Source organism: Erythrolamprus reginae, chromosome 9 (genome assembly GCF_031021105.1).
Source record: "Erythrolamprus reginae isolate rEryReg1 chromosome 9, rEryReg1.hap1, whole genome shotgun sequence".
NCBI classification, from domain to species: Eukaryota; Metazoa; Chordata; class Lepidosauria; order Squamata; family Dipsadidae; genus Erythrolamprus; species Erythrolamprus reginae.
This window is the reverse complement of record NC_091958.1, coordinates 24094688-24112319: the sequence shown is the minus strand read 5'-3', so window position 1 is coordinate 24112319 and position 17632 is coordinate 24094688. Positions and strand designations below refer to the sequence as shown.

At 41.8% G+C, this 17632-nt stretch overlaps 1 protein-coding gene across 1 annotated transcript in view; it reads right to left on the bottom strand.

The window, feature by feature from the left end:
* BBS2 (Bardet-Biedl syndrome 2) overlaps positions 1 to 17632 on the bottom strand; it is a 42425-nt gene that overhangs the window by 15441 nt on the left and 9352 nt on the right. The window contains exons 3-9 of the mRNA XM_070760497.1: positions 14213 to 14338; positions 12971 to 13033; positions 8978 to 9055; positions 4230 to 4334; positions 1862 to 1948; positions 1203 to 1338; positions 149 to 288 (exon numbers count right to left, since the gene is read on the bottom strand). Coding sequence (XP_070616598.1) covers positions 149 to 288; positions 1203 to 1338; positions 1862 to 1948; positions 4230 to 4334; positions 8978 to 9055; positions 12971 to 13033; positions 14213 to 14338 — 735 coding nt within the window. The remainder of the gene's footprint in view (positions 1 to 148; positions 289 to 1202; positions 1339 to 1861; positions 1949 to 4229; positions 4335 to 8977; positions 9056 to 12970; positions 13034 to 14212; positions 14339 to 17632) is intronic.

The following is a 17632-nucleotide window of genomic DNA, read 5'->3' as shown; positions in this document are numbered from 1 at the left end:
CAGCAAAATAGAATAAGTACAAAATAGTGTAAGAGGAAAAGTTTTCTTTAATTCCTGAACTTCTTGCTTCCTACTGCTGAAGTTATACTTGCTTGTCTTCTTACAGGCCTAGATTCTGTTCTAGATCTTCCATCTTTACATAAACTACCTTTGAATTTTCTTCATAGTTGCGTAGCTCAAGGAGCAAGTTTTGCTTCTTCTGACTAAGCCCACGAATCAGGTCTTGCTCCACACTCGGGTCCATCTGTCTGCCTTTTGTCTCTTGAGTCCCTGGCAGGTATCCTCGCACTGTGTAAAAACAAAGTCAAGAAGTGCTTTTATGCACTCTGTGAATTGGGGCAGGCTATGATGCCTACTGCATGAACAGCTATGCCACCAAGGACATCTGCATGGTGGATGAATCCAAGGAAGGGTGCCCACTCTTACAAAAGCCAGAAGAGGTGAGAATGGGACTTGAGTGGGATCCAGAGACAGTTTGGCCTATTGGTTAATGTGCCAAGCTAGAAACAAGGAGTTGGTAAGTTCTAGTCCTGCCTTAGGCACAAATACAAACTGGGTGACTTTGGAAGTGTCTTCACCTTCCTCTTGAAGTTCTTGCTGGAAAATAGTTGCTATTGCAAAACAGAGGTTCATAAATAAGAGAGAAGAAATGGACCACATATTTAGTCTGGCCTAAGTACATATTAATAAAGGTTTGTGGGATAAACCTGTCCAATCCAAACTAAGAAAAGGAAAACGTTGGTTTTATGAGATTAAAAGGGAATCTCCACAGTTGAATTCCAACTTGTTATTCATCCTGCTGAAGTTCCACAAAAATTATTCTAATATATCATAAGCAATTGTATGCCTCGACACGCACAAAGGAAACAAAAAGACCGCAATTAAAAATCAAAATCCAAGTCAATTACAGGTAATCATTCGCTTAGTGACCATTTGAAGTTACAATGGCACTGATAATGTGACTAATGGACCCTTTTTCACACTTAACTGCTGTAGCATCAAAATTCAGATGCTAGCTCATACACACACACACACACACACACACACACACACACACACACACGATGCTTGTCTTAGCTAGGTCTTGAAAGATCAAGCCTTGTTCCTGGGACAGCAGAACATTTCTGCTTTAGTACACCCACTCACATTGTTCCCACTCCTTGTAAATGAAAAAAGCCTTGAACATGCAAAGGCATTGTTACCTTCACCATCAACCGAGCAGCAGATTATCTGGGTGCTTCCATCCATCCTGTAATCTCCCTGCACGATTCCCGCGATGCAAGAAGCAAAGTTGTCCTTGAAAATGACTTCTCCAGTTCGGTCATTGCGTGCGTCAATCTGCAACATTCAAAGGTAGAAAGAACAAAGATCATTTAAAAAAAAAAAGAATATACATTTTATGTAAATCTTTTAAGTCAAACTGAGATGTTAGAAATCCAGAACAACCCCTAGTTTACAAACTAATTCTTCTTTTTCCTTCTTTATTCTGAGTTCCATAACTATTATTCCATGATCTGCAAGCACACACACCTTGAGGAAGGGTAGAACAATTTTAAGAAAAAAGATTAGGGGTCCCCAAACTTGGCAACGTCAAGACTTGTGGACTTCAACTCCAAGAATCCCTTAGCCAACTATGCTAACTGGAGAATTCTGGGAGTTGAAGTCCACAAGTCTTAAAGTTGCTAAGTTTGAAGACCTCTGAAATGGCCAAATTAAACATTGCCTCTTCTTATCTGCCTAATATGGTCCATTTCTTCTGGGAGCAGCCAACAATGCTATCAGAAATCTAAACCAGACCAAGAGTTTAATCTTTAGGAAAGAAGCAGGGAAGAAAGTAAAATACGATCTTCCTTACACTTACCTTCCCACTGGACCATCCAGTTATCAATTCACAGACTCCATCAGAATTAATATCAAAAGCATCGATGCACATCGCCTGATTTTTAGACTGAGGGGGGAAAAACGGATCTATGAGTAACAAGCAGGTCACTTCTTGGTACTAACCCTAATATTTTCCCACATCTAGTGGAGAGATACTGACACAGGGGAGTAATAGAGATGATGAACAGCTATGACTCTACATTCAATCTTGACTCTAGGAGTGAGTCCACGAAACTTTCCTTGTAACAGTAACTATCCTATAGAGTTGCAGCAACAATGAAATACCTTGGACATATGAAAAGAGGGCTATTACTTTCCCTGAATAGATGAAATTTTTGTCTCAAAGTTATACAGTGGTACCTCGGTACTCGAACGCTTTGGTTCTCGTACATTTTGGATAACGAACAACATTTTCGGCAAAAATTTGCTTCAGTATCTGAACAAAAATTCGGATACCAAACAGCCAGAGAAAATTTTGTTCATTATCCGAAATGTTACCGCCGGGGGCTGCTACAATCCCAGCATCTTCAGTGGGCTGAGGAGCTCTCTAAGAGCTCCAAGCTGCAGGAAGGGTGGGGGCTGCTACAATCCCAGCAGCTTCGGGGGGGCTGAGGAGTTCTATAATTCCTCCAAGCTGCAGGAAGGGTGGGGGCTGCTGCAATCCCGGCAGCTTCGGGGGGCTCCTTTCTTCATTGCTTCCTCTTATTACCTGTAAGCAGCTGCAAAAACTTTCTCCTTCCCGGTGGCTCCTTCCCTTCGAGGAGCAACAGCGCCAGGAACGTCACATGATGAAGGGAAGCCGCTGGAGCCATCTCAGCAGTTGCCGCCGCTCCAGCAGCTTCCCTTCATTACGTGACGCTCCCGGCGCTGTTGCTCCTCGAAGGGAAGGAGCCACCGGGAAGGAGAAAGTTTTTGCAGCTGCTTACAGATAATAAGAGGAAGCAATGAAGAAAGGAGCCCCCCGAAGCTGCCGGGATTGCAGCAGCCCCCACCCTTTCTGCAGCTTGGAGGAATTATAGAACTCCTCAGCCCCCCCGAAGCTGCTGGGATTGTAGCAGCCCCCACCCTTCCTGCAGCTTGGAGTACCGAATTTATTTATCCCATTGGAAATAAAGAAAATAGATTTAATTGGTTCCCAGCGAGTTAACAGGGGCTGGGAACCAATTAAATCCATTTCCATTATTTCCTATGGGATAAATAAATTCGGTACTCAACCAAATCGGTTCTCGACCACACTTCTGGAACGAATTTTGGTCGAGTATCGAGGTACCACTGTATACTATACCACTTGAATACCAGTTGGACCTTCAGCTTCTTTATATAGCTATCAGTTACATGTCTGTCAAGACTTCAAAATTCTCAACAAAGCAAGTTTAAGTCTCACCTACAAGAAGATGATGGGTAGGGTGATATAGGAGAAGAGTAGATTGAGCCTGAAGGTGGGGCTAAACATGTCATCAGTCTGGAGTCACTGAGTTCCCTCTCAAGAAACCGAGGTCCAACCTCCCCCCACCATGAACTCCAATAACCTTTATCTAGCACCAATTTAACTTTGACCGTTAATTGACCAGATTGTTGTCTATAGGTATCATTAATAAGCCTTTCTGTAGGAGATGACCAGGCTGAATCTGAGGGAGGGGGTCAAGCACATCATCAGCCCTGAGTCCCTTCAAGCCCATAAGAGATTTAAGTCCGGCCTTCTTTGAATTCCATTGACTCTTATCTATTGCCAGTTTGTTTTGACTGTCACTAGTTCAGATTTTAGTACAGAGCTTTAGCATAGAATGCAACCTTTATATTCGTTTGAACCACCTGGACTCCGGATTTCCTGCGCTTGATACTTTCAGTGCTTTGAAATCAGCATCCAGAAGTGGTTATTTGCACCTGACAGGTTTTCCTAACAGACTTAACCAAGTCAGTTAAAGATCATGGGGCTACTCTGCATTGCATGCCATGCCTGATTAATGTGAACTTTGAATAAAACATTGAGACAGATGAACTACAAGCTCACACATTCTAGGCCTCTGTGTCTGTTTACATCACGCAATCAGAACTAGGCAGTGTCCAAACTGAATGGAAGAGAAGGGGAAGGAGAGAGAGAAGGAAAGGGAAAAGAAGGAGAAAATGAACATCCATGCTGTGGCAATACTGAAAAAGAAGACAGCAACTTCAACTACATAATGAAACATAATGCACATCGAAAGGCAGGAGGGGACTTCAATTCCATGGTAGTGGCTGCCATCTGGACTTTTTTGACGCCCTGTGCAGATTTACAGTCCTTTCGATGTACATTTCTCGATGCTGGATAATCCAGCTGTTCTGAAGTCCCCAATTTACATCATACTAACTTTAATTCTCCAGTAGCGTGCTGCCTGGTTATAAATGCCCACTGTGCCATTAGCAAGTGCATAGCCGAAGCGAGTGGGGCTCATCGCGGTTAGGGCAGTGACGATCTGGAAAATAAAGAAAGGAAGGTTAACAACTGTTGTTGAACTAAATAATTAAGCCGACTATCTCTATGGAATTAAGCTGCCTTCCGCTAAATCAGATTGATATTGGCAGTTTCGTGGCATTTTTAAATTGGCAGTTACAGTATTCATGCCCATTAAATAGGCCTGGTTTGGCAAGGGTTCAGTCTCAATAATACTCATCTTACCAATACCAACACCTGCATTGAAAAGATTTGGCTAGTGCTGTATCCAGCTGTGATGCAGAAGGATCTAATGAAATCTTAACAACGGAGCCAAATTATTTCCAAAAAAGGAGAATCTATTTCTATCTTGGTGTGTTTAAGGCTAAAATTGTCCCTTTCTCTACTTCAGTCACTTCCAAGGCCTGTAACATCTCGGAAATGTCAACCTAGTAGACACTCTTTTACCTGCCTGCAAAATATGCCCGTGGGTCATAACGTATGGTGGGAAAGCTTTTAGGAGGGTGTCCTTCTTTTAAAAAGAATATTTGTAGCTCAGGATTCAACTATAAGGTCCTTGGTGCTCTCTGAGCTTTGTTTTCTTGCAGACATTTCATGAACCCACTAAGTAACATCATCAGTGATGTTACTTAGTGCACTGAGGAAGTTACCTAGTTTAGTAATGAAACTTCTGCAAGAAAACCACCACACTCAGAGTACCAAGCACCCCATGGTCCTTCCTTTCTTGCTCTTCTACAGGTCTCTACTAATTCAAATGCATGTGAGACAAAGAGCAAGGTATATTTTTGGCCAATTTCTGTCATTACACTCACATTGACTTCTGCCAAGTTTATCCCCAAAAGGCCCAAGAGATCATCTTTCAAGAACAGGCATTTTGATTGCAGGTCAAAGAAACTCATCAACTTTAGTACTCTTTAGATTTATTCCATCAGGATTCCTTTACATTTTATTTTCGTAGTACAGTATATGCTTTTTAGATTTTTACATGTAATTTGTTACACAGGACTATTATTACAGGCTGGTCCATCAATAAATAATGGAGTCTTTTCCCCTGCCAAGGATGCTGGACAGAAGCCATCTGGCCCTTCTCCATCCCAGGCCTACAGACAAGGAATTCAAGCCTTCTTTCAGAGCCTTTGAGCATTTTGGCCCTCTGCTGCCCAAACAGTCATTGTTACTAACTGTTACACTGGGTAGAAATTAGGACATGTTTTTCCCACCACGATATAATGATGTTATCTCTTGGAATTTTCCTAACAGCTTTTAAAGTTGTTTTGGGGTTAAAATATTTTACCCCAAAAGCGTTTTTTCCCCCCATAGCAGACTTCTTGAATCAAATAGAGCCCCCACCTTCATTCTAAGTAGTTTGTGGCAGAATCAGAACTGTTTACATTCCTCTGTCATTACAGTAAGAGCTGTCTCGCAATCTATCTCTCTCTCTCTCTCTCTCTCTCCCTCCCTCTCTCTCTCTCTCATATACTAAAATATAGAATATAATTAGAAGTTCAGGCAAATGAATCTCCAATCTCTTCTGAAAAATTCCAGTGATGGAGCACCACTCGAAGCAAGCTGTTCCACTGATTAATTGCTCTCTTGTCAGGAAAGTTCTCCTTAGTTCTAGGTTGATACACTTCCATCCTTTATTTTTTGTCCTGGCTTCAGGTGCTTTGGAGAGTAGGTTGACTTCCTCCTCTCTGTGATAGCTCAAGTACTAGAAGGCCTAGTACTTGTCACCGCTAGTCCTTCTCTTCATTAGGTTAGGCCAGGCATCAGCCACCTTAAACACTCAAAGAGCCACAAAGGTCCTAACTGGAACCACCCCCACCCCGTTCAATTCTGGAGCCGACCGGAAGCCCACTTCCCTTCCCGTAGTCTCTCCTCTTAATGTAGAATCATTTTTCCTCCACCAGTACTAACCAAAAGCCCTATCAATTGTGGAGCTGACCAGAAAACCCACCCCTTGCCATAGAATCTCCTCCTGGCACGCCTTGCTTCCCCCTTCTGCCAACCAGAAGCTCCTCTCAAAATTGTGGTGCTGACTGGCGACAGGGAGCTGCAACAGAGGGATGAAAGAGCCACATGCAGCTTCAGAGCCGCAGGTTGCTGATCCCTGGACTAGACATACCTACTTCCCTTAACCTCGTCCCCTAATCATGGGTTAGCCTCCAAACCCTTTATCATCTATGCTGCTCTTCTCTGCACTCTTTCCAGAATCTCAACATCTTTTTTGTGCTATGGACATTATTTCAAGTGTGGTTTCCACAGCGATACAAACACTTCACATGATTTTGCAGTAGCTTCGGCTTTTCTGGCAGCAATTTAAGCCTGAAGAATAGCATGTTGTATTGCTTTATCACTGTCTGGCCTAATACGCCTGCAGAATATGAATATTTGTTTGTATTCCTAAACCTAAGATGCACAACCTGCAGCTCCAGGTTATAACTAGCCCTTAAAAGCCCTCAGAAGCCCTCCAAAGTAGCTACCAAACTAAATCTGAATGCCACAGACAAAGGAAATGAATAATTACACTGGCAGTCATAATTCATCTCAATTAGTTTTAATTAAACTTAAATGCATTTAACTTAAATTCTGAATTAATGGTTATCCTGGCCTTGCCTGTCTAAGGAGTATGTGTCCCATCTTGCCATGGAAAGCCTAGAATCGCCTTCAACTCCCCAATATTGAACTTTTGTCATTTTAAACCAGGGTTTCTCCAACTTGTAGTCGCCAAGAAGTCTCCTGTTGCAGATGCTAAGAATGCTGCTTGGCAGGAGGTGGCAGGAGATTTGGGCCGTCTAAAGGTGGAGAAAAAAAGCAGCGGAGGAAGACAGCTATCCTCTTGTGAGGGTCTCTCCGCAAGGCATGGTTTAGGGGAGGCAGTGAACAAGCAAGGATGCCAATCATTTTTGCATGGCAAAAGACAAAGAAAGAACTCTATAAGCCAGAGATGGAGAACAAGGGGAAAAGTGAATGAGAAAAGGGAAGGGAAGGGAAGGGGAAATGGACCACTAGGCTCATGTCTCTGGTCAACACCTTCCCTTCACACCAAACCTGAAGGCCACGGAGACAGCTGTGACAAACCCAGGAGCTGCGTAACACCTGACTTTGGTCCCAGGTCTCGGCTTCATGCTTTGAGGACGGGGAGGAGGGGTGTCAGTTTTAATAGTAGCCTTTAGTCTGGACTGTCTTATTTATATTTTTAATACTGTACTTTAAATTATTCGCTAGATTTTTGTAAACAGCTCAGAGTCCACAGCAGTGGGCAACAATGGTCAATCTAAATATTAATAATGACTCATCAATAAAACTAAAAGATGATCATTTTGTTCCTCACATCCTGGACATAAATTGTTTCAATGTCTACTCTCAAAATGACTCTATAGGGCACTGCATACCAGAACAACTACTTACAAGCAGTTTTTCCCCAAATGCCATCACTCTGCTTAACAACTAATTCCCACAACACTGTCAAATTATTTACTGAGACTGTATTACTATCTGTAATACTGTATTACTACCTGTATTACTATAGACTGTATCTATCTCCTCCCACTTATTACTATAAACATGTTGCTTGTATCTTTCAATTAATATTGTTTTTATTTGTTTCCTAGTACGATTTGATAGCTTATTAGTAACCCATGATTATCACTAAGTGTATCTTTTTATTCTTGATGCATGTATTTTATTTTCCTTAGGTCCACTGACAGCATTCATTCCTTGTGTTTCCAATCACACTTGGGCAATAAAGAATTCTATTCTATTCTATAGTTGTCACAACAAAGAAAGCAAACTCTGGACATTCTTCTCCCTGAATTTTACTCTGCTCAGTTTGAAGTTCTTCTCAGTTTCCTATGTAAAAGTAAAGCAACAGGTAGTCCTCGACTTACAATCATATTTGAGCCTAAAATTTCTGTTGCTAAGTGAGACAATGGGTAAGTGAACTTTGCCTCATTTTAAGACCTTTATTGCCAAAGTTATGAAGTGAATCCCTGCAATTAAGTTAGTAACATGGTTAAGTCAATCCTCCCCATTGCTTTCGCTTGTTGGGTGGTCATAAAAGGAGACCACACGATTCTGGGACACTGAACCATCATAAATATGAATCAGTTTCCAAGTGTCTGAATTTTGATCCCATGACTATGGGGATGCTACAATGGTCATGTGTAAAAAATGGGCATAAGTCATGTTTTTCCAGTGCCATTGTAACTTTGAGTATTGAATTGTTGTAAGTTGAGGATTACCTGTATTTCCATTTCAGATTTCCTTTTGAATAAGCTTTAATGGATTGGCGGAAGGTGGAGAATCTTCTGGAAAAGGCGACATCACTTAACTCCAATGTATTTTTTTTTTTAAATACTGCTGCCATTATTATCTCTTTCTCCTGAATCCACTTTCCCATGTCCTTCATTTGGTGTTGAATGAAATTATTTGATTCATGTCCAATTTCCATTAACCTGTCGAAAGGGGGGGGGGGGATAGAACAGCGTAGCAGGCCTAGAGGAAACTTTTGAATATGCTGACCGATAAAATGAGCTTTTCATCTATTTGAAGACTGCTTTATGGTCAAAAAGATTCCAAAACTTCATGTATCTCCAATCTTTCTATCTAAATTGAATCACTACAGAAAACTGAATAACCACATAAATTTAGTATTAAATTTACCTCAGTCTCGGACATTTCCGCCACAATCTCATCTTCTTTAAAAACCCTAATATCAAAATCCTCAGATCCAACGAGAAGCTATTTGGGGAGAGAGAGAGAGAGAAAAACCATGAAGCATTTAACATACCATATTTTATCTCCATTAATTGGCTCTTCTAGCTCCCAAAACAGGATAAACATTAACATGATCTAGCTTGTTGATTTCTAGACATCTTGGTGATGATTTATGGTTTGGAATGATGACGGCTGAAGCCAAAAACATTTGTTAGCATCAACACAGGAAGGCTGTCTAACTCAGAGCTTCGATGCATCATACTAAAATATATTCTAGAAATTTCCAAAGGTGGGACCTTTTAAAGAGGCAACTGTTTTTCATTGAAGGCATTTCGCTTCTCACCCAAGATTCTTCTTCAGTTCCGGAACTGAAACATCTTCAAGGAAAAACAGTTGCCTCTTGAAATAACATCTTTTGGACAACTACGTACCACCTGGATGACTTAGAATATCCGCAGACATATTCTAGAACAGTGTTTCCCAACCTTGGCAACTTGAAGATATTTGGACTTCAACTCCCAGAATTCCCCAGCCAGCATTCGCTGGCTGGGGGATTCTGGGAGTTGAAGTCCAAATATCTCCAAGTTGCCAAGGTTGGGAAACACTGTTCTAGAAAGTGCTGCAGATAAAGATCAGGATGTTATCTCATGATTAAGTGAACAGTCCAATTTATGATCTAAGGCAGTGTTTTTCAACCAGTGTGCCGTGGCACACTAGTGTGCCGCGGAACATGGTTAGGTGTGCCGCGAGAGGGGAGAGAGAAGGAGAAAGAAAGCAAGAGAGAGAGAGAGAGAGAAAGAAAGCAAGAGAGAGAAAAAGAAAGCAAGAGAGAGAGAAAGAAAGAGAGCGAGACACTGAGGGAGAGAGAGCAAGAGAGAGGGGGAGAGAGAAAGAGAGAGAGAAAGAAAGAGATAAAGAAAGAGAGAAATAGAGAGAAAGAAAGAGTGTGAGAGAAAGAGAGAGAGAAAGCAAGAGAGAGAGAGAGAGAAAGAGAGAGAGAAAGCAAGAGATAAAGAAAGAGAGAGAGAAATAGAGAGAAAGAAAGAGTGTGAGAGAAAGAGAGAGAGAAAGCAAGAGACAGAAAGAGTGAGTGAGTGAGAGAGAGAAAGCAAGAAAGAGAGAGGAGAGGAAGGGAAAGAGAAATGAGAGAAAATAAATAAATGAGAAAATGACTGAGGCGAAGAATGAAAGGAAAGAGAGAGAAACAAAAGAGAGAGAGAAGTGACTCTTGATTTAAAGCATATGATAAAAAGCACCCAAAGAATAAGAGAGGAAAACTCCCAGCCCTCACCTGTTTTTGGAAATGGTTCAAGAGTGTGTATACACACACACACACACAAGGGGGAGATAATATGTATAATACCTATTGTCTTAGAGTGTCATTTTGTGTCAATTTGGTTGGTGGTGTGCCCCAGGATTTTGTAAATGTAAAAAATGTGCCGCGGCTCAAAAAAGGTTGAAAATCACTGATCTAAGGCACCAGGCAAAACTATCATGATTGACCTATTTTTCAAATCCCACTATTATTGCTGAAGTATATCCTAGATTCATGATGGTGAACTTATGGCATACCTGCCACAGGTGGCATACAGAGCCATCTCTGCAGGCACGGGAGCCGTTGCCCCAGGTCAGCTCCAGCACATATGTGTGCACTTCGGCCAGCTGATTTTCGGCTGCCGCTGCCCTCCCCTCCCAAAAGTTTCCACACAGCCCATTTTGAATGCCAGGTAAGTACAGGGGCTTGTGCAGAGGCTCTGGGAGGGCGAAAAATGGGCCTCGCTCTCCCCAGGCTCCAGGAAAACCTCTGGAGTTTGGGGAGTGAGAAGAACAGGCCTACTGGGCCTACCAGCAGTCTGGAAATAGGCGGTTTCTGGACTCTGGAGGGCTTCTGGAGGGCCAAGAGAGGCTGTTTTCGCCCTTCCCAGGCTCCAGGAAAGCCTCCAAAGTTTGGGGAGGGTGAAAAATGGATCTAGCAGAAATCCAAAAATGGGCTGTTACTGGTCTCCAAAGGCTTCAAGGGAGATGGGGAGGCCATTTTTGCCTTTACCAGGCTCCAGGAAAGCCTCCAGGGGGTGGTGAATAACAGGCCTACTGGGCCTACCAGAAGTCCAGAAACAGCCCTTGAAGGCCCAAAATTGGGGTGCAGGGGGGTTGTGCATGTGCGGGGGGGGGAGAGTCTGGGGGGTTGTATGTAGGTGGTCACGTGCGCATGAACAGGGAACAGGGCGCACGAGTGGGCATTGCATTATGGGTGTCGCCATGCGCACACACTTTCAACACTCAAGGGAAAAAAAGGTTAGCCATCACTCTCCAAGGTCAAACTTCAGTTTTAACCACTAAGCTGCACATCATTGCGCAAGAGTAAATATAACTTTGAGCAGTATTGCTCAACTCTGGAAAGATGTGTGGACTTCGACTCCCAGAATTCCCTAGGCTGCATGCTAGCTGGAGAATTTTGGGAGTTCAAATCCACATGTCTTATAGTTGTCAGGGTTGAGAGACACCGGATTTAGGGCATGCAAAATATGATTTGGGATTCAAAGGATCGACTCCCCTCGCCTGGGGCCCCACGAGAGCCCTTCTTTGTTCTTACATGCATGCCCCTTCCAGCAAATTGCCTTGCATTCTTGGTTTGGGAGGCGGCTGGGCTGGGAAAACCCTCAGGGCATGTCATCCCAAGTAGCCAGACAAGGAACGTCTCGTCTCCAGGGACATACAGGAAAGGTTCTGGCCCTCAAAACTAAAGAAGGATGTAATGCACACACTGAAACCAAGGAAGGTGTGTGCTCGGATTGAATTTAGAGGACCTCGTGTCAAGCCGGTGCAGAAGTTGGTGATAAATTACAGTTTGCCACACTGTCTATAGAAGGCCTGATGTTCATGGGAACTTGGGAGGGGTGGTTTTCATGAGGGAACAGATGCAGCCACAAAACATTATTTTGAGTGGCTCAAAGCCATCCTATGTCCACCCACCTGGGCGGAAGCGGAAGGAGGACTGGCCACGCTGGCACAATCGGAGTGGGCAACGTGACAAGTCTGTGGGTGGGGGACAAGGGAGGTGAACTTTCAACTGGGTGAGAGATTCAGTTTCCCAATGTAGGTGCCAGGATGGCTCCTGCAATAAGTTGGAACTTTGAGAAGTATTTTGACTTGGAATCATAGAATCATAGAGTTGGAAGGGACCTCTAGGATCATCGGGTCCAACCCTCTGCTCAATGCAGGATTCATTAAACCATCCCAGAAAGATGACTGTCCAGTCTCTGTTTGAGACTGGACTCTGTTTGGACTCTGACTTAGCTTGGATGCTACCTGAAACCTTGACACCTCGTGGGTTTCCATTCAGGGACCTTTTTCTAAGGACTAGACACTTGGATATTTTCTTCAATCGAAAATGTAAAAGCATTCATTGAGATATTTTTCAAAACTCCATCTGTTCCAATAAGGGTGATTATAATTTTCAAACCTGTCTTCAACCCTAAACCATTCCATCACTGCTGTAATCAGGGGTGGATTGCTCCAGGTTCGCCCAGGCTCGGGTGATCCTCTAGCGATAATTTAGGGAACCCCCAAATCTCACTCCTGACTGGCCCCGCCCACCCTGTCCTGTCCCTCCCAGGAGTCTCCATGCGGTCTGTTTTGGATGCCAGGTAAGTGAAGGGGAGGGAGAATAGCGGACCTCCTGGAGGCTCTGGAAAGTGGAAAGTGGAATTTGATCTCTGATCAAATAGTCTGAAAGAGTGGGGAAATTATTTTTCCCAAATGTCTGTAATTAATTATATGTTTTGTTTCAGTTATTGTTTTGTTTTTACTTGTCTATTTGTATGTCTGTTTTATTATTTATGTACAATTTTTTTAATATATATATATATATATAATAATAAAAATAATTTAAAAAAAGGAAATATAAGTTCATGCACATGCCACCTGCCAAAAACGTACCTCTTTTTTCCCATCACCATCGAAGTCACAGAAGGCTAGAGCGCGAACATTGTCACCAGTGACCTATAATTGTATTTTTTTAAAAGGTATTGCTTAGTTTAATCTGACAAAAGAGAAGTAACATCATGCTGAATTTATATACCTTGTGCAGAAAAATATCAATCTATCTTTATTACGTGCATGTTAGCTGTAACTAGAGACCAGAATTTGAAAATGTATGCAATCAGTGATCCCAGGACTTTTTAATATTTTAAGTAAACTTTTTATATTATATTTTACTAATGCATAACATTGATTGAATGTTACACTTCTCTTTCCCAAACACTCAGGGTTGGGTGGCCTAATAAATGTCATTGATAAACATGCAGTGAGTAGGTCAAAAGAAGAGAATCTAATCTCTGCTCAACCAAAGGGGACTGCCAAACTTCCAGTGGAAACTGTTTAGTTTCAGGCAACATTTTAAATATTTTGGGTTTTCGTAGCAAATCAGGACCAATCAAATAATCCATGATGTGGCTCCATGAAATATCCTGGTGTCACATATCTGCTAAAAAATGGCTGGGTTTTCCACTGGACCACATATTTCTAACTCCATTTCCAACTCCTAGCATACTGCGTGAACCATATCACTATGTACCGTATTTTTGGGTGTATAAGACACACTTTTCACTCACCAAAAGATGGGTGGAAATTCTGTGTGTCTTATACAGCGAATGTTGCCAGGTCCCGCCCATTCGCTGGCCCCGAAAGGCCATTAACATGGTTTAAACAAAGTTCCAATTGCCCTCGTTAAAAATCAAATTGCCTCCCTGTGGGGTGTGGGTCATTGGGAGCCATTGGTCTAGTGCAGAGGTCTTCAAACTTGGTAACTTTAAGATTTGTGGACTTCAACTCCACTAGTCTTAAAGTTGCCAATTTTGGAAGCACCTGGCTCACATAACATTGAACCTCTCCAGAGGTACTTGGAGATCTTTTCCCCCTCATCTCTCCAGTCCTTGCTCTGCAGGGAAATCCCTGAGGACTAGAAGACTAAGGCTCTAAAGGTCAGGCGCTCTGGATGGGAAAGGACTTTCAATGCAACCTTTCCCTCCACCATGCCTGCCTACGAAATCCCACAAACCTTGGCAAGTTAATACTCCATGTCTAATCTTGAAATGATCAGAGGGCTCCCTTTATAAAACAGAAATAATAATAGTTTTTGTTAGGAAGATAAATAAAGCCTTATAATGTATGCACACTCACCGTCCAGAAGAGATCTTTCCCTTCATAATTAAAGCCTTGCAAGGAACAGTTTCCGCCAATAACTGCTAAGGGGGAAGAAATGTCTCCCAATGTTCCTACAACTATGGAGTTCGCTCCATCAGGAACCTGCGGGGAAACAACAGAGAAATCAATTTACATGCAAATAAAAATACCAATGGGGAAAAAAGTGAGATAAATTGGAGCATTCAGACATTTATACACAATTTCTAGAGCTAGAGCAATTCAGAGAATGCTTTTAAAGACAAACATAATAGTCAGGTGTGCTTCCATTCAAAATCCAGGAAAGAAAGACCCTAACTCTATTTGACAGAGATGACCTCTTTTACTAGACAAGAATAGCAACAAAAGGAAAGCAAGTTCTGAGGTTAAAGGTGCATAAAATTCATATACACTGCTCAAAAAAAATAAAGGGAACCCTTAAACAACACAATATAACTCCAAGTAAATCAAACGTCTGTGAAATCAAACTGTCCACTTAGGAAGCAACACTGATTGACAATCAATTTCACAAGCTGTTGTGCACATTCAACTTTGTCCAGAACAAAGTATTCAATGAGAATATTTCATTCATTCAGATTTGGATGTGTTCTTTGAGTGTTCCCTTTATTTTTTTTTGAGCAGTATACAAAGAAACCCCAAACCCTTGCAATTTACGCCACTGGGCAATTCATCCAATCTCCATGTCACAGGATGTCTGGTCTTCCACATCTGGGCCATTGAAGCGGTTGATCTATGAGAAAATTCCTCCCAAGCAATTTATTTAAATACAAACAGGACAACCACCAGCATGGTTACCCCATCCCAAATACCTAACCTCCCAAATATCTAACCTACCCCCTCCTGCATTACTATGACAGCGGTGGCAAGCAAGCAATGTAGTAAAGCAGAGTCTGACAAATATAGTGTAATGTCATAGCCCCGGAGTATGACACGAAAGCAACACAGCCAGAGAATGAGTCGCTTTATTGGCACCAACTCTGCCTCCAACGTCCCTTTTACTCTCTGGCTTGGAGCAAAGCTCTCCTACCAACCTACTCCAGTCCAAACTCTGTAAGCAGAATGACTGCAATCAATCACTCCAGCAGGGCAAGATAAGGAGTCCCAGAAGCAAAGAATTCATGGCAATAATTCCGCCAAGACAAGATAAGCACACAGAAGCATGACAATAATCCAGCCATGAGGAATGCCAGGAATCCAGGCCACACCCAACACCACATGAATTCAGCATTTGTTCCAGACAAAGGTCCCTCTCAATTGCCTCTCCTTTAAACTCCATCCCCAGGTGTGCCTTGTAAAGGGAATCGTGTTCAAAACTTGGACACCTGACAGCTCATTCATATGTATGACGCGGTAGTTTCCTGGAGTGATGTGATTCCCTCTTACAACCTTCTGAACAGCAAAGTCAGTGGGGAAGCCAGATTCCCTTAACAGCTAACTTCACAGCTGCAGTGATTTGCTTAAGAATGATGGCAAGGAAGGTCGTAAAAATTTGGACAAAATTTATTTAACAAATGTCTCCCTTAGCAACAGAAATGTTGGTCCCCATTGTGATTATAAGTCGAAGATTACGTGAATATTTTATCGCTTGCAAACAATCAGTCTCTGGATGAAAGTTAATCACCAGGAAATGCTCAGGGTTGGATATGCAAAGTTAAACTTGCAGTATTCAATATGATTCAGGAAGATTTCTTTTAAAAGGCAAAAATATTGTAAAATAGGCACGGAGGGGGACCTGCAGCATATCATTTCTACCTTCACTATCTTAAAAAACTGGAGAAAAGTTTGATAACTGCCCGTTAGCAAGGCTGATGGTAAGGCATTTAATCAAGGCAAAATAAATGGTATTTTGCCATTTCCAGACAGAGAGGAAATCGACAAGAACAAAACTATCATTAATGCTTCTTTCATAGAAGGGGACTAGAAAATTACTGTTGTCCCTTTGAAGAAACAATCTTGGATCAAATGTTGAATGAGTCTTTGAGCAAGGCAAAGCCTAAAACACAAACAAAGAGAGTTCCGGTGACTTACTCCACATTGATCTAACGTTGTCATCCACTAATGATGCCAAAAGCCAGCTGGTGTGTACCATTCAATTATGAATTGAAAAAAATAAAAACGAAGTCTAATTTCCCCATTCCAACCAAAGTAATTTGGAATGCCTTTGAAGACATAAAACATGCTTCCTAACAACTTGGGACTGTATTATTTCACTTCAGATTTTGTCCCATTAAAATAATACTCTATTAGGGCATACTAAATACAGTTGCAGAATTTAGTAATTTCATAATAATATCCAAGCAATGAGCAAGCATTTCCTGCAAAGTGGGTTTGTTTCACAGGAGAGAATATGTGTCGTTCAGAGTTGAACTGTGCAGTCTGAGTTTAGTTTCTGCTTTCAGACATTTCACTTCCCTACTAGGTAACATTATCAATGCAAGTGAGTGCTCATATACAGTGCCTTGCTCTGCCAGACCACTAGAAACCACTAGGAAATTCAAAGCACCTATCAACAGAAACATAGAAATACTGTATTTTTTGGAGTGTAAGACGCACCTCAGTTTTTGGGAAGGAAAATTTGGGGGGGGGGAGAGAATCTGCTTACCAGACATTTATCTGGCTAGTGTCCTTAGTCTGGTCAGCTTCAGCCCATTATTTTATCCCCTGGTTAGGGCTTTAAAAAAACCTTATTTGGAGACAGTAACAAACAAAGAGCTTGCAAGCCTGTAAGATCTGGGAACATCATTAGCACCTGGTTAGGGCTGGAAAGAAACACTCGGAACAAGTAGAGCAATGAAAAAACCCCTGCAAAGACTTAGGGCTTGGAAAACATTCTTCGCAGAAGGTAACAATGAAAGAACTTCCAAGCCAGTAAGAGCTGGGAAGATTGTTAGCACTTAGTTAGGGCTGGAGAAAAAAGCTTCGAAAAAAGCTACATTCAGAGTATAAGACGCACTCAAATTTTCAGCCTCTTTTAGGAAGGAAAAAGTTGCGTCTTATACTACGAAAAATACAGTAAATCATATTTACACACCATTCAAGACAATAAAACAAGCTAAGAAGGAAACAAAAAAACCTGGACATATTGAAGAGGCAACACCCCAGATAAATAGAAATTAACACCAAGTAAACAAACAGAAAACAATGTCTTGAAACTACCAAGGAGAAAATCACTTGCATCAACAGTGGAAGAGATAACTATTTTTATATAAACAGGGAGTAAATCCCACACTCACACTAAGGATGTTATCTAGGTGGGTTTTGAAATGTTTGCAACAAAAAAAGTTAAGCTCAGAAAGAAGATAATTGTATATTTTGAAAAAGAGAATGTAAGCTAGCTTTACAGGAGAGGGAGACTACAATATTCTGAAATTTCTCACATGTTTTGAGATACAGTGATCC